At 45.2% G+C, this 18,911-nt stretch overlaps 9 protein-coding genes across 9 annotated transcripts; 5 read left to right on the forward strand and 4 right to left on the reverse strand.

The window, feature by feature from the left end:
- Positions 1-24: 24 nt before the first annotated feature.
- On the forward strand, positions 25-495 carry N7537_006855 (nuclear transport factor 2 family protein; the record flags this gene model as incomplete). Its single annotated transcript, XM_056897912.1, has 1 exon — positions 25-495. One exon carries the CDS (start codon positions 25-27, stop codon positions 493-495), a length of 471 nt encoding a protein of 156 aa, XP_056753697.1.
- Positions 496-1,425: 930 nt separating this feature from the next.
- On the reverse strand, positions 1,426-2,309 carry N7537_006856 (uncharacterized protein; the record flags this gene model as incomplete). Its single annotated transcript, XM_056897913.1, has 3 exons — positions 1,426-1,660; positions 1,729-1,936; positions 2,285-2,309. The coding sequence occupies 3 exons, from the start codon at positions 2,307-2,309 to the stop codon at positions 1,426-1,428; spliced, it is 468 nt and encodes a 155-aa protein (XP_056753698.1).
- Positions 2,310-3,541: 1,232 nt separating this feature from the next.
- N7537_006857 (uncharacterized protein) lies at positions 3,542-3,748 on the reverse strand (the record flags this gene model as incomplete). Its single annotated transcript, XM_056897914.1, has 1 exon — positions 3,542-3,748. One exon carries the CDS (start codon positions 3,746-3,748, stop codon positions 3,542-3,544), a length of 207 nt encoding a protein of 68 aa, XP_056753699.1.
- Positions 3,749-6,434: 2,686 nt separating this feature from the next.
- Positions 6,435-7,823, forward strand: N7537_006858 (uncharacterized protein; the record flags this gene model as incomplete). Its single annotated transcript, XM_056897915.1, has 5 exons — positions 6,435-6,621; positions 6,669-6,713; positions 6,761-6,900; positions 7,040-7,139; positions 7,399-7,823. 5 exons carry the CDS (start codon positions 6,435-6,437, stop codon positions 7,821-7,823), a joined length of 897 nt encoding a protein of 298 aa, XP_056753700.1.
- Positions 7,824-7,989: 166 nt separating this feature from the next.
- N7537_006859 (uncharacterized protein) lies at positions 7,990-8,832 on the reverse strand (the record flags this gene model as incomplete). The annotated part of the gene is made up of 1 exon (XM_056897916.1): positions 7,990-8,832. One exon carries the CDS (start codon positions 8,830-8,832, stop codon positions 7,990-7,992), a length of 843 nt encoding a protein of 280 aa, XP_056753701.1.
- A 2,045-nt stretch (positions 8,833-10,877) lies between these two features.
- On the forward strand, positions 10,878-11,063 carry N7537_006860 (uncharacterized protein; the record flags this gene model as incomplete). Its single annotated transcript, XM_056897917.1, has 1 exon — positions 10,878-11,063. The coding sequence occupies one exon, from the start codon at positions 10,878-10,880 to the stop codon at positions 11,061-11,063; it is 186 nt and encodes a 61-aa protein (XP_056753702.1).
- Positions 11,064-13,563: 2,500 nt separating this feature from the next.
- On the forward strand, positions 13,564-15,108 carry N7537_006861 (bZIP transcription factor; the record flags this gene model as incomplete). Its single annotated transcript, XM_056897918.1, has 3 exons — positions 13,564-13,965; positions 14,040-14,974; positions 15,030-15,108. 3 exons carry the CDS (start codon positions 13,564-13,566, stop codon positions 15,106-15,108), a joined length of 1,416 nt encoding a protein of 471 aa, XP_056753703.1.
- Positions 15,109-15,306: 198 nt separating this feature from the next.
- Positions 15,307-15,794, reverse strand: N7537_006862 (uncharacterized protein; the record flags this gene model as incomplete). Its single annotated transcript, XM_056897919.1, has 3 exons — positions 15,307-15,449; positions 15,509-15,686; positions 15,747-15,794. The coding sequence occupies 3 exons, from the start codon at positions 15,792-15,794 to the stop codon at positions 15,307-15,309; spliced, it is 369 nt and encodes a 122-aa protein (XP_056753704.1).
- Positions 15,795-17,356: 1,562 nt separating this feature from the next.
- On the forward strand, positions 17,357-18,420 carry N7537_006863 (uncharacterized protein; the record flags this gene model as incomplete). Its single annotated transcript, XM_056897920.1, has 2 exons — positions 17,357-17,771; positions 17,843-18,420. 2 exons carry the CDS (start codon positions 17,357-17,359, stop codon positions 18,418-18,420), a joined length of 993 nt encoding a protein of 330 aa, XP_056753705.1.
- Positions 18,421-18,911: the final 491 nt, after the last annotated feature.

Consider the following 18,911-nt stretch of genomic DNA (forward strand, 5'->3'; position numbering starts at 1 on the left):
TGACCCCGAGGAATCGCCATCACAATGGAGACAACTACATCCGATCATGAGCTCATCAGAAATGCAATTGCAAACATTGCAGTGGCATTTGATACGAACACCTACGCAGAACTTCGAAATTCGTTTACAGAAGATTGCGTGGCGGACTATACGGGGTCACTTGGCCATATGAATGGAATCGATACTGTTATTGAAAAGCTGCAGGATACCATTGGGCACATTACCACGTTTCACGGATTGAGCACGCAAGTCATAAGGCTCACTGGCAAGGAAACGGCCGATGCAACGACCTATTGCTCCGCGAGTCATTACGTGGGCGACAAGTCGTTCTTTGCCGAAGCTAAGTATTTCGATAAGCTCGTCAAAGTGACTGAGGGAAGCACTACAAAGTGGTTGGTTAACTATCGCTTGACTACGATGATGGGCGTTCCACGAGGCGATGTCTCCATTTTCAACATGGACTTGGAAGGATGGGTTGACACGTTGAAGGCATGAGAAAACACTCCGACTTTCACGAGCGAAGCATGATTCTGTCCAAGTAAGAATCTCCTTTAAACCCCATAGCTCACCTTGATTAACATTAGGGATGATAGTGATAATATTAGTCTATCCCAACTGCTGTCAACTAAGTATTATAGGAGAAGAAGTGGACGAATGGAGCCATGTTGCACTGAGGTATTGCTTGACGGTGTGTTGCTTGCTCGGGTAGTTTGTTAGAATTTTCTTATCCTCTTTTGATTTGCTACTTTCTCTTCAATTTTGAAATTCATACATGCATGTTGATTGTATTAATGTTCAACCTAGATATATAATCTATCGCATATTTTCGTTTCCCTCTAAAAACATTCTCCAATTCTAGTGTATATATACTGCACTCATTAATTAATATATATTTGTTTTGCATAGGTCAGGTGAAAAAAAAAAATTGAAAAAAAAAAAATTGAAAAAAAAAGTCTTCTTGTACTAAGAAGACGATCAGGGGTGGTAGTACCCTAACAGATGGGTACAACATAGGTAGAAGGCACCCCTAGGATCCTAGCACCCCAGCGCACCAGTCCTCGAGTATAAAATGAGGCTAAATAATACCTAAGAACTAAAGTAATCTTTTGCCAAGAATAATAGCCAACAGGACCAAATTCCCTGGTGGCACAGCTCGTCGCCCGTAATCCACCTTGGGCAGGAAGGCCCCCACAATAGATAATCATTTGAGTTGCGACGGCAGATGTCATACATTTGAAAACTGCAGATCTGAACGTATTCAATTATATAAAGACCAAAGGAGCGGAATCTAAATGTAATGTTACAAATGATGATATCCTATCAGCTAAGCCCATCCCCCTAAAAGCCATATGAAAAAGCGACGCGAAATGCAATAACCCTAGCTCTATTATGTGCCGTTTAAACCAACTACTGGTAGAGGTAGAATTATCCACCGTTGATAGTCTTGCACTCAGTGTCAACATTACCAACAGGGCCCGTGTAAGGACCACAGTGGTACTTGTAACCAGACTCAATAAAGGTCACAACTGTTCCAGCAAGGCCCTCAGCGGCGACTTCATACTTCTTGACGCTGAAAGCATCTGTGGGGAAAAAGAACGAGTAGGCAGGGTTAGCACAAGGCTCAGGGCTCTTTGCACCGACAGGAAGTGTGCCGTTGGTCCTAATCGGTTGGATTAGTCTCTTGATATTGAGGTCCAGTAAAGGTTGTGAAGAACGGTAGCAACTCACCAAGCAGTGTGACAGGTAGTGGTCTCAAGAGCCTCACCTGTGGGGCTCCTGGAGGTAAGGTAGAATGATAAATCCCATGTGTCGCCCTCAATAGTATGCTTGAGGGAAAGGTCGCCGATGCTGTAAGGGTGAACTCGGGACTCAGTGGTAGGGGCGGCGAAGGCTGCACCAACAAGAGAGAGAGCAATTATAGCGAAAAAGTCTTCATCTTGATGGAAATTTAAGATATAATGTGTTAAAATGATGAATTTATGTTGTATTTTTTGGAATCAGTCCCCTTAGAATAAAGTGGATTGTGATGCTGTGATGATACTTCGTAAATGCTAAATGGAAGAAGGTCCCAGGTTCTTTATATACCTAGGTAGGTATCCGATGTTACTTATGTTGTTGTAGAGGGTATGCGTTACGAAGAATAAGTATGTCTCAGTCTGCTTCAGCTCACACTGTCGATCTTCAAAAATTGTACAGTGGATGGCCAGGAAGGGGGTGAGATTATTCTCCGTTAGATACTTGGCGCACCGCTCCCCACCGTTTCGGTTGCCAATGTCTTAGTGACTACTAAATATAGCTGAAATATACATCACTCGGAACTCCGGAGTAGCGCGCAATACGAACTCACAATGTTAGCTAATCATGAAGGTATCCATGGATATAATGGTGGTGGAGGTAAAATACTCGGAAGTCCGGGGTAGTGCTCCACAAGAGCCTATAATGTGTCCAGTCAGCCGCTTATGCCTAGAGCCCATAGAATACTTGGCACCCTAGGATCTCCGCTCTAGGACGCCTAATTCTATAAATGGAGTTGTTCACTCCATCTAAAGTAGTATACAATATTGAATACAACAATATGAATTACAGAGAAGTCCGTGTCGTGGGATACTCGGGAGGACATTTCGCATATAAATACGTAGAATGGGATACGGGTTCGCAAATAAGAGAATCAATCTTTCCATGAAATCCTCTATTCACATTTAGGAGTTAGCACTCAAGTGTGGTTTCACATATACAAGACACGAACCTGGTCAGGCCCTGCTTGCGGTGGCCTTATTTGGATAATTGAATAGTGACCACTATTGAGTCGCAGCGGCGCATTGAGGTGCCAGGACTGCCGACGCATTAGGAGTAATTGGTGGAGCTCTTTTGGTGAGCAATCTGATATTACATTCACGAGCCAACATTTGCCACGGTACTAATCTCATCTACCAGCTTACCTCCCCAAACATCCCAGATTAATCTAGCTAGGCAGATATCAAACAAAAATTAGAAGCATGGTTAGAGAAGTATTTCTTGGCTGTGCGAAGCAACCTCACCAGCTTCACGCTCTAGGACCCGACCACTCCGGCATCAATCGAAATCTCACAGATGTAAGTCAATGCGTACGTATTGAGATATTATGATATGATAATATATTAACACAAACATGCGATGCTAATACAAAAATGAAACACATAGACTATCATGTGGAGCGTTTTTGCAATCCGTGACGTAGTCTGATATCGCGAACGTAATCGTGGCCGGCTTCAATCAAATGGTATCAACCCGTCCCATCCCACCCTACGCAAGTAGATAGCCAACAATACACTTAATAAGCGAATCGTTGGCATACTATTCACTACATCAAATATTGCTGTTATCAAAGCGGTTTGTCCTCTCTGTTCCTAAGGTCCTATTATGCTAATCAACATCTATAGAGAATAGATGACGGCGATAAATACTGCAGTAAATACGGCAATCACTACACGGTCATTATTTCATGCTGTACTATCCTGATGGAGGCCACATGAAACCGGTTGATGCAAATCTACTTAATACGCTAGACTCCAAATAGGGTATTGTCCCCATCGCACTTTACCAGAACGTCGACGCATGCGATAACTCCTTCGATGAAGGTTGGAGCAACGGAGTGGAGCCTTAACCCGATGGGAATGGATACACCCCGTTTCATCAATATGATCATCATGAGAGAGTGGACCAGGGATTCGAAGAGGGACTGGAAGTTTCTTTCCTGGTGGCGAGACATTCTGACTGATCATGTCCCAAGGGGACCTCGTGATTTAGTTCACAACAATACACCATGTAGATACATAGATCGGATGCTGGCTTACTACCAGAGCCATTAGAGTCATTACAGAGTCATAGAAGCATGCCTTGCTGTTGGTTTCAATTTTCATATGCTTTCCCACGAGATAAAACCTATCATAATTAAAAATCTTTCCATGTTTCAGCTCAACGAGGTGATAATCATCACGGCCAAAGGCTTATGCGGCATATAAATGCGCTAGGAACTCCGAGGGTGGGGAGCTCGGAAATATGGATGAATTCCCAGGTGGCAAAGAAGGCTCGCTAATAATATGCAGGTATCCAATTCTCCATAATTTAACCCACTCAAGTCCGCAGACAAACATTAGTATTCTTAACGCTCGATTATTCTTTAATGAATTACGATTAATATAAATGTGTAGTTCACATTCAGATACCATCACTCTTTAGGAATGTAGTAAAAGCTTGTTATATCAGATAAGATCTCATCTACAGTGGGACCTCCGAACAGTTGGGCTGAACCTTGATGCGGGTACGAAGTTCAGCCCAACATTTCGGAGGTCCCACTATCCATTGTATTGTACAGACAGAGAAACACTAGCGACGTGCTTGGCGATCCCAAATTTGAGACTACCGCCGTGGGTCTTCTTACCTTCCATAACGGTCTAGTGTGTTTAAATAGTGCCAATATGCCAAGAACGGCATGTCCGAGTTCCGGCACTTATTTTAAATCTCCACTAGTTAATGAACTAGTTTGTGCGGTTAGTATTTCTTATTGAACCTTTCAAGGTCACAAATAAAGCCGTAAGCACGTCGCCTATTTGCTAGAACACAAGCTTAGAAATTGAAAAATTCATCGGCACATTTTGAGCTTCTTTCCCGCATTTCCCGCATTTTGTGCCTTTTTCTGGTCTCCTATTTACATCGATCCAGCTACTTAGATCATGTCCTCTTCAAACACAGAGGACGTAATCGCGGCCAGCTACTCTTGTCCCTAGTTATACAAATTCTTCACGGTTTATATTTTGTACCGCCTTCGTATATTATACTTCGTATATCGTACTTCGTAATCGGACCTCGTAATCGCACCTCGGACTTCGTATATTGCACTTCGTATATTATGCACCGTACTACGTAAGTAAACATGATTCCAATTATTATATTCCCATTCTGGGTGGTGTGTCTGAACATAACTAATTACTGTTTTTGTAGCTTTAACACCGAACAGTAAAAGCTCGGGAAAAAAAGAAAGATCGGACTGTTATCTTACATGAAACAAAAATCCATGAGGACCTTGGGATTGTAATGACCGAAAGAGTATGTCACTGGCACTCAGACCAAGTGAAATTCATCTCGATCATTCACGAAATTCCGCGGTATGCCGAACTTCCCTCAAAATAATGTCGGAAGCTGAGCAGATCGGGATCTGAACATCCCGCGTAAGATGCCGACGAGCTGTACGAGGTGAAGGTGCTGGAGAGGGACGGGCTGGGTAATCCACCTGGGGTTAGGATTTGGATTTGGACAAGTGGATCAGTCAAATCTATTTATTTGTCACTAATTAGTTTAACAATTTCCGAAGGATTCCGACGCACTCAGGCATCAAGGCAGTAAGGCAGTAAGGCAGTAAGGCTTCGTGGGTTTTCCAGCATAATACTATATTTAGACCTCTCTGTATTTGGCGATGATTTCAAAATTAAAATTCATTTCAATTTGATCGGTGGCCGGTTGCTCGAACTCATTTGTATATTCCTTATTGTAATTAAGAGTAATCAATGTCAAGAGAATCATAGCCCTGAAACATGATCCCTCTCGTACCTTAAAATAGACAACTTCTCTTTCTTGCAATCAATTAACTTAACATATGAACCTAGCTTTGTCTCCTGGAAACACAAATAAGACCATCGGATACCGGTCGTTTTGGAACCATAATATGTTAGCGGGGAAATAGCATTGAGAAGAGTGTGAAAATATATACCTGGTGACGCAGGGTAAACCGACAGAGCTAATTGGTTGTATTGTCTAACATCCGAAAGTTTTCGTGTTCTCCCTCGTCATCATCATTTTAATCTTTATTATCTTCCTTACCAGGGCTGGTGGCGGCGGACACATTGCCCTCACTAATTAACCATTGGCATAGCCGCTCAGTGCTATAGTATGGCAAAAGAGGCACGACACCGTAGCAGGCATGAGAGAGCAACAGGAACGATGCGGATATGTGCAAGTCAGAATATAAACATAGCAACGGTGTCAAGTGGACATGGGTCATACACTGGTCTATCAGTGCGGGGCAGGAGAGGAACCGGCGGAAAGTGCGCTTGATGCCATTCCCCTCACAAGCTCCTCTTTGCGCTGTGGCTCGGATCCTGGCATAATCGTCGTAACCTGGCTTGAAACACAGGTAAATATTCATTGGTCTCTTGTTCGGCCGAGGGGTCGAGGGGGCCGAATTAACTGTTGACACCAACAGTAAAATCTGAGGGGCAATCACTTTCCAATTGCTTTGTTATTTATTCGGAAGCGAATTGGCTGGCCAATGCCACTGCTAGCGACGTAGGATAGGGGCCACAGATGCTTCTCTTAAATATGGCCCTTCCTGTTGATCAAGCCCGAGAAGGAGCCTGTGCCCCCGCGCGTATTGATCACTGAAGGACATAACAATCGCAATGACAGAATTGAAGAATGTTGCATTGGTCTTTGGGACCAGCGGTATCTCTGGTTGGGCTGTCGCCAAATGTGCTCTCTTTTACCCCACGCCCACCACCTTTGATAGAGTGATCGGCCTGACGAATAGGCCGCTGCCTCTGGAGAGAAGTGGCTTACCGCATGACCCTCGACTGGAACTATATTATGGTGTGATTTGCGGGAGAATCTTGATGAGGTACTCTCCTAGTTGCAAGAGAAGGTTCCCAACCTAGAAGATGTGACTCACGTGTATTATCTTGGTACGCAATGGAATTCCATGCAAACGGTCATGATCTAACTATATAAGCCTACTCCAATGCAACTGCATACTCCATGAATGTGATGGCTATCCGGGATATCAATGAGAGAATGACCTATAATGTGGTGCACGCTGTGGACCGGCTGTGCAAGAATATGAAATTTTTCGTGCTTCAATCTGGAACAAACGTATGTGCTGAGATAGTACCAGCCGATGGCCCTGGCAAATTGGACGCAGAATTATGGAGTTCCTGTGTTTCGCTTCCAAGAACACATCGAGATCAATCCTCCCTTGCGCGAGGACAATCCGCGCATTGCTTCGCCCTAGGGAGACGAGATATTCTACTATGTGCAGGTTGACCTGATCAAGGAAGCCAATAAAGGAAAATCTTGGAAATGGTGCGAGGTTCCACCGGATCAAATCGTCGGTGCGTATCTCTATTTCTTGGGTTTTAATATGCTGACATCACCGCCCATGCCACGTTCCCATTCCCACAAGCATGACATGCGTCGAGCCTCTCGCACTCTACTTGATGCTATATCGCTATTTGAACGGCCCCGGTGCCACCGTCGTCTTCCCAGCCCCATACGCAAACTACATCCACACATATACGTCATCCTCGCAAGATATTATCGCTCGTTCGGAGCTCTACCTGTCCGTCAAGAAGCCGGACTAGGCGCATGGAGAAGCATTCAACACGGCCGACAACGCCACCCCCGAATCCTGGGCTGTCATATGGCCCAAGATGTGCGAATACTTTGGTCTGAATGCGGAAGGTGCAAGTCCCGAGGACAAGGGCTGGAAGTACATCGACAAGTGGTGGTTCGCACACCAGAACGATTATAAGAAGATGTGCGAAGAGTATGGTCTGTGCCCTCGCGAGGTTTTTGAGGCGACTTGGATTTTCCTTTCAGCAGGCTTCGGCTTTCTGGGTCGCAATTGCGAGCTGAGCTTGGATAAGATCCGGAGTATTGGTTTTACGGAGGAGTACCCGATTGCGTATGGGTATGTCCAGGTGTTTGATCACCTGGCTCAGGAGAACATTATTCCCAGCAAGGAGGCTTGGACTAAATGTATTACGCAAAATAGGTTAGAATATACACGGCCATAGTTCATAAAATGTGTCTAGGCATGATACCACGAACGTCATATGACCACAGCACAGAACACCTCCTTCTAGCCCATTGGATATCCTATTAACCACAACGAACTCGTCCGATGGAGAAAGCCAGTACATCACAGAGAAGATCATAGGGGAGGGGAGGAATGGAGGAGACTTAGAAGCCCTGAATATCCCAGATTGTGTCTGCGATAAATTTCAGTTCTTGCTGTGAGATTTCAATATCTCCTTCGGCGGGTATAGATGGCGGGCGGAGGAATAAATCTTCGAATGGGATAATAAGAGGGGCGTTTCTGACAGTTGTGAGGTTTGACACCTTATTCACCGGGATCATCTGGACACGGTGGGGTCTTCCATTCTGGAGTCTCCAGTTCTCAACACGGATTGCTGGTTGGCGTTTGTCTACTCTCAGAGTCAGACAAATCCTGGCATTTCCCTCGGCTGGATCCAGCCAGAATCGAACATCAGAATTCAATTTTGAATCTGATTCAGACCAAGCGACCTCTAAAACAACCGAGGGCCTCCTTTCACAACCACGCGGTGGCCTTTTAGAGCCCCAGCCTTGGTCAGGTTGCTTTCCTCTTGTTCCCCCTTGGGTAGTTGTGTTAGGGTATTTGTCTAGGTGGCGAAATAGCCTCATTGGTAGGAGAGCTGCTGTGATTGCGTCGTCCACGGCAGTGATTGCGGTCGAATGTTCGCGAGATGGCATCTTGATCAGGATAAGTTCCTCATTGAGATCAAAAGAGGAACAGTTCTTGGCAAGGGTAGTTGATTCGTTGTCTGGATTCAACAGGGTTTCGATCATTTCACGACTCGTATGAAACAGGATGAAGTCGTTTTTCTCATGACCTGAGGATTCGCGGGTATTAAGTTTTAGATTGAAGATTCTGAGGAAGGAACACTCTCCTTCATATGGATATCTTTCGATTGAATTTGGTAACTCTTTAAGGAAGCTACCCCCAAGATCGAGGTAGACACTTTGTGTTTCTGGTTCTGCCATTTCGGTTTTTGGTATAAGTATAAGGAATCCAGGAATTTAGGATGCTAGGTATAATGGTATCATGAGAGAGAGATAGAGATAGACATAGAATATATATGTATTGTTGTGGAACGCTAGTGTTCCGAAGTATATATGTACATATATGTTCTCATTATGACAATTAACAAGTTGTGGCAAATACAGCGAATTACGCCGTCCTATAAGATTCAAGGTTCAAGCCAAACTTTAGGGGTTTTGATGCCTGAATTTACTCTAGAACAGTAGAAAGATTGAAATATCTAAATTCCTATTACATATGCCTTGGTGATGAAAGTACCCTGCCCAGGTTATCCTGCTGGCATTCTTGCGTAGACCACATTGTATTTCAACCCTCTTGGTGGGCTTTATAAATTCCATTTGGGCTGCATGTGATGGTTGGCACTTCCACTCCTTGAGGACCACCTCACACTTTTTACTGGTGCATGATTAGGCGCACGGACTACGATTTCTTGCTTTAACAAGAAAGAAGCGACTGTATAGACATTACTGTGCTAGTTAGGCCCCAACGGGTTAATATAGCTTTGACTTATTGACTAACTTTTAGATTTGTAAGGCTGGCTACCAGCACTGTTCTAACCAAACATTTCCGCTACCTCGTTTCCCCACTTTCTTCCTTTCGCCGCCGTCGGACTTGCTACCCAGGTCTAGTATCCGATACGAAAAACACATGGTGGGTGTGTTGTGCGGAGAATCAAACAACTAGCTTCGAATCAGTTACAAGATCAGACGCCATCGTAACATGTGTCGCTCAAAGACGATTCACGTTCACTTGAATCGTTGTGGCGTGGTGACAGGACAAATCCCCACACCCCTTCACAAGTGCGGCTATGCCCCTACCTTTGTTCTATCACCTAACCTATGTGAGGCATTTAAACCGGAATCCGACTCTTCTGTTGCTGTCTTCTCCTGTTCCTATCCTATTTGGGTATTTCTGCCAAAATCAAATAGTCGCACATAATTCACAATGAGTGGCGTGGAGCTTGGTCTTGCTACCCTTGGTACTCTTGATCTTTGCTTTAGGTATGTCAAGGGTACAGCAGACTAGTCTTCACTAAACATTCGTAATTTCACATACCTAAATATCGTTGTGAGAAAGTAGAAAGCTTCATATGATGGGGAGAATGAGATCAGGGAACGGAAACTTGCTATTGAAGCTACCAAGGGAAAGATCTCGCAGCACCTTACTATTAATCCGAGTCATAATTATTCTAGTCTTATGAAAGGGAAAGGTTAACAGGCTGGAGTTTCCGGGAAAACACCCAAAATGGAAATTGAGTCATTGGGTTAATATAACTAAGGGGAACCTTTCCGATGTCGACATATTTAGTCAAGAGGGCCTCGTATATCTCCGATATGTGTGTATACATTAGGTGTTTTCGAATAAGGCTTAACGTGGGATCTTCGCGTACATAACGCGATCTGATTTTCTGTAACTTGAAGTAGGTTGTATCCAATTGATTCATTTAATGATTGTACCAGAGGTTAATTTTCAGCTCTGGTTTATGCCTACAAAAAGACCGCGCATGGTACACGATGGACTGCTGCACAAGGGTTATGAATTGAATAAAGCTATCCTGACGATTCATAACGTAGTATATGATACAGGGAATATGTTCTAGAGAGTTGCCGTTCAAGACCTCTTCTTGGAAGGAGAAGCATTTTCGGTGGCTAAATATGAATCTTCGAATGCGGATAACTGGTTAAAGTGGCTGACTGAAGTAGTTAAGTGGGGGTGAGCAACCGCCAACCACAAGGGACAAAACATTGACCACCAAAGAAAAGGGTCTTAAGGGTCTCCTTTATTAGGTACACGATGTCACTCTTCCTGATAAGCAGCCTCCTTCAGAGATCATCCTGTGGAGCTCTTGCCGTTGAAGGCCAGCTCTTTTCTTTCCTCCTCTTAAAGGTCGAAGCACTGTGGGTGGTCAAATGGGGATGATTGACTAAAGTGGTTGAATGTTTTATGTCGATGGTTGACTGAAGGGGGTAATCGAAGTGGACGATCGATGATTGACGAGCCTAATGATTACCACGAGTGCAAAGCATTCCACGGTGAGACTGGATGTGGTTGGTCAAAGTTGTCGATCGACGTGATTGTGACCAGTCTGCCGATTGTCCTGAAGCCGAAGCCCGCCACGGTCAGACTGGTTGTGGTTGTTCGAAGTGTTGGGGCATTCGAAGTGGATGGGTGATCGAGGTGGATGGTTGATTAAAGTGCATTGAAGACCATTGAAATGTTGATTTGATGGTCGATTGGATAGTTGGTTGGTGTGTTGGTTAGATCGGATCGTTGGTTGGATTGGATCGTTGAACTGTTGACTTGATTGGATAGTTGGTTGGATGGTGCATTGAAGTGTTGATTGAACTGCTGATTGCAGTGGATACTCGAAGTGTTTTCTTCTTTTGTCTTTTGTCTTTTCCTTTGTCTTTTCCTTTGTCTTTTCCTTTGTTTATTTCTTTTGCTTTCACCCTTTCGCTCACTTAGAGTGTAACAGCTTGCCACGGCAAGACTGGATGTGGTTGAGCACACTTGTCTGGTGTAGTCAGCCCCATATCCTGTTGATAACGTCATATAACATGATGAGACAAGATGATAGCAGGCATACAATAGAGAATGGGTGACCAGCTTGGCAAGAAGTTACGAGCCCATCAAGTGCAAGATGGATGACGGAAGGAACATGCGGTTGAGATGCCTGAACAATTAATGTAATTAGGTGGAAGGAACAAAAAACCGTAAAGAAGAGTAAGCAAAACCTACAAGTCACATGATGGATGATGAGCATGGCAGGTGGCACCTAGGCAGGCATGTTGAAAGGAGATGTTGTTGTGTGGTGAAGTTACCTGAAGGATGAATATAAGTAAGGAGCAGGCAAGTCGGAACTAGATGGCATAACTGACCAGACATGTGATGCATGTGGACGGGATGAAGGCCAATGTGTCAAGGGCATGGTGATCACAACCTCCATCTTATCAGGTGTCGATGTGGAAAGATAGAGAAAGGGATGAAGCTTAAGCTGATGATGGAAGACATCAATCGAGGATGGAAGACCTGATGGAAGGTATGGGGTGGATAAAATATTTGATGAAATGTTTTTGTGGGTGGTACCCATGGATTGGATGTGGGGAGATGAAAAGAGAAGAAAGGAAAATGGGACAAGGAGGGGGGAGGGGGGGTATTTATACCCTGGGTAGGTAGGCGACGCGGGCAGTTGGAAGCAGTTACATGGGTAGTCGACGAGGGTGTCCTTCAGGTGACCCCTCATTATGTCACTTCCCCCCTTCAACTATCAGCTCTCCAAGTCCACCCCGCCTCCAATGTTCTTATGATCATCAAGGCAATAGCGTAGTCTTGGATAGGTAGTCTCTAAGATCGTAAAGAGAAGGTGAGACGATGTATACATTCTATAGGCTTACGCCACTAGACAACATCATTATGAATCTCACGTATCGACCTATATGCTTCAATCATATTCAAGTTCTTACACTGTCAAGCTACGTTTTATAGAAACGCACCATGTTCTCGATTGAAAAAATAGGTCATTGAGATGCGGTAACCTCGGAAGATTTATAGATCATTAAGGTTACACGCTAACTATGTTTGGTATGGCGTGCATACCACGGTAGGTTCGTGCACGGTCCTTGTGTTATGTATGTAGTTGGCATTTGTTGTCCAGCTTGGTACAAAGTTCTGGCCTTGTTGCGAGCACTAGAGTCCGAAGGATGCCCCCATAGGAGAAGGCGCATGGTGGTGGACTACGAGCTTGTAAGGGTATTTGTCTCTGTGGTGGATGCAATGTTGAACCACAGGTAGGTGGTTGAGAGGGCCTAGAGAGAATTTGTGGGTTGGTCGATGGAGGATATTATCCGGTTTCATGCGGTTGTATTTGCGGCAGAGGCGGGGTGGGAGGAGAAGACTGTCAAATGGGAGCACTGGTGGAAAACGAAGCTGGGGGAGGCTGGAATTAGGCAAAAATTTGTAGCCAGAGAATTGGCTGGTATTGGTGCCAATGGGATGTTGCATAGAGTCTGAGAAATTGGCTGAAAGACAAAAACATTTATTAGCAGCTAAACTGCATTGACCTTCAGTCGAGTCGACCTCTATCCCCTTGCCTGGCAGACGCTAACTTCTTAGTGGTAATTTTGACTAGAAAATCTTATTGGCCTAATAGCCCCCACCGCCTTCTTACACGTTTTGAGCCACAGGGTTTCCGCACATATTAGTACTGAGTGAACCAATTGAACAAGATGATTGAAGAACTAACTACGAGATCGCTGTTGAAGGCGTCTCACGGTCTCATATCCCTCAGGGACTAACTAGTATGGCGCGTTACGATGCGGGCATTCCGAGCTCACCCAGTTTACCATACAAAGGCATCCTGTGGCAGGCGCCCAGGTGTGGATAGTCGCTGAATCAGCCAGCCTTTGGTGGTTAAATACCACCTCTCAGCTTGATACAGTAGAACAATCATCGAGTACCCGGTTACTATACCGGAGAAACATGAGACCGAAAGTGTCCACGGGTTCACGGGTGTTTATTTTGCTTAGTAATTTGTCCGCATCAGTTGCCGGGCAGTTGTTATTTTAGAGAATCTTACCACCGTGATTTTTCCAAATACACTCGCCATACCTGCATTTCTGTCACTTTGTTCTTTATCTTAGTCCTCTATCAACATATGTCATACCTAACACCCTATGGACCAGCCATTATCGTTTCAGCCATCCGGTGACCTACATCTCTCGGGCTACGAGGATAAACAGCATGGTACCTTGCTATTCAGCCAAAACCGACGTTTCGTGCCGCACTCACCGACCTCTAATATTACCTCACTGCTGCAAACCTCATCTTCTCCCCAGACTGAATCATCTATTTCCCAAGGAACTCAGATGCTGCAGGGGCAATTGCCTGTATCTGGCGACGTGTTCCTCGAGAATCGTTCTAGCCAAAATCGAAAGAAACAAAAAACAACAACTCCCTCTCCATCCAAAACACAGAATCCACAGAAACGTCAGCGTTATAAGGCAAAGCCGGCCCTAGTCAAAAAACGCGGAGAACTACGAGATGCTGAAAGCCCATCAAGTGGAGTTCCGGAAGATGTTCGTTAGATATTGCTCAGCCTCTATCAACCTTTGATGATGTGCATTAACCTAATCACCAACTCTTGCAACAGCGCCGTCGTATACAGGTTCGCCTAGCGCAAAGGGCGTTTCGCTCTCGCCAGCGGGATGCCATGGCCGGCCTCAATAACCGCATTTCCCAGCTAGAGACCATCCTGGATCAAATGAGCCATACTGTTCTGTCATTTAGCGGTCAGCTCGTTCAATCTGGGGTACTGGCGCCGTACTCTGACTTGACCACCCACCTACATGATACGATAAAGACCTTTCATGCTTTGGCATCCGAAGCAAACCCCGACCCCGAGACACAGGTGTCTAATGCCCCCTCGCATAGTGAAGACTTGCCTCAATCTTCATCTCCCAGGCTCATAACGACCCCACCATCCAACATACCTCCTTCTTTGTCCCTTGATCGCAGCGGATCTGATCATTTCACCAGTGACAGCTTCCCACATACCCTCGAATCACCAGGGATTTCAGTTATAGAATTACCTGGTTTTATTGAAAGACTGAATTTGGCATGTCTCTACCAGGGGAAGTTGGCTTTATGCGATCACTCTATCGGTTTACATCATCTTCAAAAACCATTTGGGTTCCTTTTCAGTATGATGAATCGGGAACGCGCCACGGCTTACTTCAAAGCGAAATTAGATGCCCAAGTGAACCAGAGCCCATTAAATGGGTGGGCGGAAGTCCCCTTCTTCGCCTTAGGTAGTGCAGGAACCCACTATCCCCAGCTCTCATTGCACAACCAGGGGATAAGCCACTGTTTCCGCGGTTATCATGAATGGGATATAGTTAGGGATCCCTTATCGCTTGTCTCGCCAGATATTCAAGAGCAGCTAAAAGGGGATTGGTTTGACTTGCAAGACCTGGAGGGATTCCTCCGGGAGAAAGACGTGATTCTGATTTTGCGTTCTGATGAGCCAAATCAGGGCTCACCGACGAAGACCACTGTCAACATCGCACGACTGATACCAGGTAATATGTACTTTAATTTAGGGTCCGAGGAGCTTTCTAACTTTGATAGCATTAATAACTAGGGGAATCTGCTTAGGTCGCACGCCTGGGTTTCAACGTGATGATGTGGAGAAGGCCTTGCAGCATGCAAAAATATCATGAAGTTTTAGCAAATAATACATGTATACGTGGTAGGTGGGATATAATGGATACCTGCATGGGGCTTGATAGAATTCATCATGCCATCCGTGAATTCATCGAAGATCTGGCGCATGAAGTCAGCAGCCCTTTGGCCAACTGGTGAATCTAGTTCGCATCATTGGTCTGAATTCTCGATTAGCATTAGCAACGCCAAATCAGCTAATCTGCAACTGTTGAGTAGCTCGGAAGACTTCCAATCTCTACGCCTGCACCTAGAACCTGACTTCGAAGAAGCTTAGGAAGCCACATAGGTCGGACTTTGTTCAGGGTAATCTGTGCATCCTCTTCCGCTATGTCCTCGTCTAGAAACAATTTTGGAAGTCCGGGGTTTATGACTGCTAGACGTGCCATACTATGTCACATGCGTTCTCCTTTATAGCTGCCTCTGCATCAGCGCGGCTGCAGAACCCGCCGATTAGCATGAGTACTAGACTTCGATACCGCTTACGAGTCTCTTTAGCAAGAGCGAGGAAGGCTCCGCGAGCTGCGGCCCGTGCGCGTTTCTTTTGAGATACTGTGGGTTTGTCGCCATCAACCATCTAGTGACATAGTATTAGTAACTATAAGACACGTAATATCAGTACATTGGCTTAATATACTGTTAGATTTTCATAGGTTCCACGACTAATCTCGAGGAAGTCAATCATTGACAAACATTCCAATTTAAGCCAATATATCCTCAAAGCTTGCGGCGCTATGGTTAACCGAGTTAAGTTTTAGACCGATACAGAAGTTAGCTAGCACGACCCCTCGGCACCCTCAAGATATCGGGAACAATTTTGGCGCATTTTTCTGTAGAGCTTCCGTATGCATCGGTAAGAAGATTAGACTGTCTCTAGGATTTAGCGATCAGTCGCAGAATACCCTATTGGACCCAACGTATTTTGGGACTCAGGAATTGATCTACACCAGGAACCTGATTAACATATCTTTGTTGAGTATAATGCGTGTCGGATTAACCTAGGAGGTATCCATAAGCTGCACGCAGCTCAACACCGGAAAATCACCTGTCATCAAACGAGCTGAATCCACAAAAGACGAATAACAGTATCTTTATCATTCTGCGTCATCTCTCGGGGGTTGGAAAATATGAGAGAAGTAATGAGAGAATCCAGAAAGTTATCACCAAGTGATAGTGAGACCGTAGTGGGACCGTACTAGGTGCTATCGTTGAGAAAATGAGACCTCTACGCCCGGCTCCACGTAGGGATTGCCTTCCAGGATAAGAGATCTGAACAATGGTGGGCGTACCATGCTTCTGGAATGCTTCGGCGTATTCTTTCCACGATTTAAGATTGTTGTCATTCGGGCCAGTATATTGGGTCTGGACGGCAGCATCCGAGACGCTTCCGAGGTGGTTGATATCGATTTGGACGTTTCCTGTAAATATCATCACTCCACGCTTTATGGCCTGATTGAGGTCTTCATGGGATTGTTATCCGAATTGGCCAGGTTCTCGGCCATGGCAGGCTGTATAATTATGCAGCTGTAAGATTTCGTTTTTCGCTACATACCTTTGACAACCGGTTAGGAAAAACCAACCCGCAAGGGAGCTTGACTACATCATTCAATGAATGGGGACGGCATTTTGAACGAAATATGTATGGAGTACCTCTGAATCAAACAGACTACCTCATACCAGGTTATATACTTATGCCGTTCCAAAAAAAAAGATCAAGAAGACCGGTAGATAAATTCTTAACGCCTTTGATTACATTACTAACTAGAGGATTAATTCATATTATGCACCCTTTGTGGGTTAATGCTCATGTGATTCGAGGACAGATGTATCCATCCATGGATAGATTAGTGAAATAAGTGATCGACTCCAGATCTGATTTACCAAGGCGAACGGCTTTGTATGATCCTCCGGACGGAACGTTTTACCGGCATGATATAGTAATCTTCGAAAGCTTCCTACCAAGGTTCAACTGCAAAGAGCCTCGGTTCTACAATACAACATGAGTTAGCTACCTCGGCGGGCACCGTCGATGTATTTGACTAATCAACCCGTTCCGGTGGCAATGAAAATTCCGTCCCGATCTGGCGCTGTAATGGAACGCCGACCGCGGATTTCACTATTATCATCGTGCCCGATTCTCCGTCCCTATGAACGGGGCCAATAATTAATAATATATTCACCCTTATTCTATAAAAGCCCATCATTCCCCAGTTGAACGCATTATCCCTATCTAACCGCCATTACATCATGTCTGCTCCCTTAATTTTCATAACCGGCGCTACAGGTTTTATTGGTAGCGCCACGGCTGTCGAAGCTCTCAATGCCGGATATCGACTTCGAATTGGCATCCGCAAGAAATCAGACAAGCTCGAATCGATACTATCAGACTATGGCAAACAACTGGAATTCGTCACCATCCCAGATCTCACCGAGGAGGCTGCTTTTAGAGGCAAGCTTGACGGGGTGGACTATATCCTCCATTTAGCATCACCTCTTGCTCACGGCACAGATAAGGAAGCTTTCTTTGGCCCGGCAGTCAAAGGAACCTTGGCTGTTCTCAAAGAGGCAGCTAAGGTGCCAAGCATAAAGAAGGTTGTAGTGACGTCATCTATCGCTTCCTTGATTCCTCTTGTTGGGCTGCCCAGTGGCGGTGTCGTCAAAGGTAGATTTAATACACATAGTGGCAAAATGCTACTGTTGTCAATTTCGGCAATATGCTAACATCGGCCTCAGAGGATAATGACTGGGATCTCACTGTGGACCCAACAGCAGATTTTGTCGACCCTGACAATCTTGCCGCAGCACCGATGACTTTGTACCGAGCGTCCAAATTACTTGCAAACAACGCGACATGGGACTTCTGGAAGAAAGAAAAGCCGCAGTACTCGCTGGTGACCCTTCACCCGTCGTTTGTCTTCGGGCACAATCTCGTACAAAGCTCCGCCGAGGAAGTCCAAGCAGGGTCTAATGGCATTCTCTGGGGTAGCGTGATGGGAGGTGTTCCAATTGCAGGCATCACGGGTGTGCACATCAAAGATGTTGCTCAAGCCCATATCAAGGCGTTAGACCCGAAGATCAAAGACGGCTCGAAATATCTGATCTCTGGGCCGCCAACGACGTGGAAAGAAATTGCTCATATTGTGCACTCGGCCTACCCCAATGTTGGTGCGAAGATTACGGAGGAGGTTGAAGGAGCTTCCCTGCCCACCGATACCACCAAGGCCGAAAATGAACTTGAAATCCACTGGCAACCTTGGGAGGAGACCGTGCGGAGCGTGATGGATCAGCAACTGGGCTTCCTTCAAAATTGAGTCGTACAGATTGTTAGTGTTTTTTTTTTTTGAGATAGATATTTACTTCGAGTTTTGAGCATAAATCAGGCGGTCCAAAATCGGGTGAAGCTAGTCCCAACAGATGTATATCTATAAAACCAGGCATCCCGAACTTTAGCCGATATGCAACTTCCTAGTCGGGTGTAGAATGCGAGAGAACCTATGTCAAGGCCCACCTACAGTAGTTTCTATTTTGTTTAGCTCTCAGAGTATCTCGCAAGGTCATGTTAGTGGTTAAGCTGCGGATCGAAGCTCCTTACCGTCGGTCAAATGCAGAAATTCCACTTAAATTGTGGTTTGCTACCCAGAGCACGACATCATTGCGCCACGGCTTTCTCCACAAAATTTCGAATACGAGGCATATTAGCGGTTTTAGTAATCTACCGATGGATCTTCCAATGCGGCAGCGCTTCGATGATCTTTGCGCCGCAATCAGTTGAGGATTGTCCGTATGGGCGGACAATTCATAA

This window comes from Penicillium hordei, assembly GCF_028827395.1.
Source record: "Penicillium hordei strain IBT 12815 chromosome Unknown utg000003l_segment0_segment0, whole genome shotgun sequence".
Lineage (NCBI taxonomy): Eukaryota > Fungi > Ascomycota > Eurotiomycetes > Eurotiales > Aspergillaceae > Penicillium > Penicillium hordei.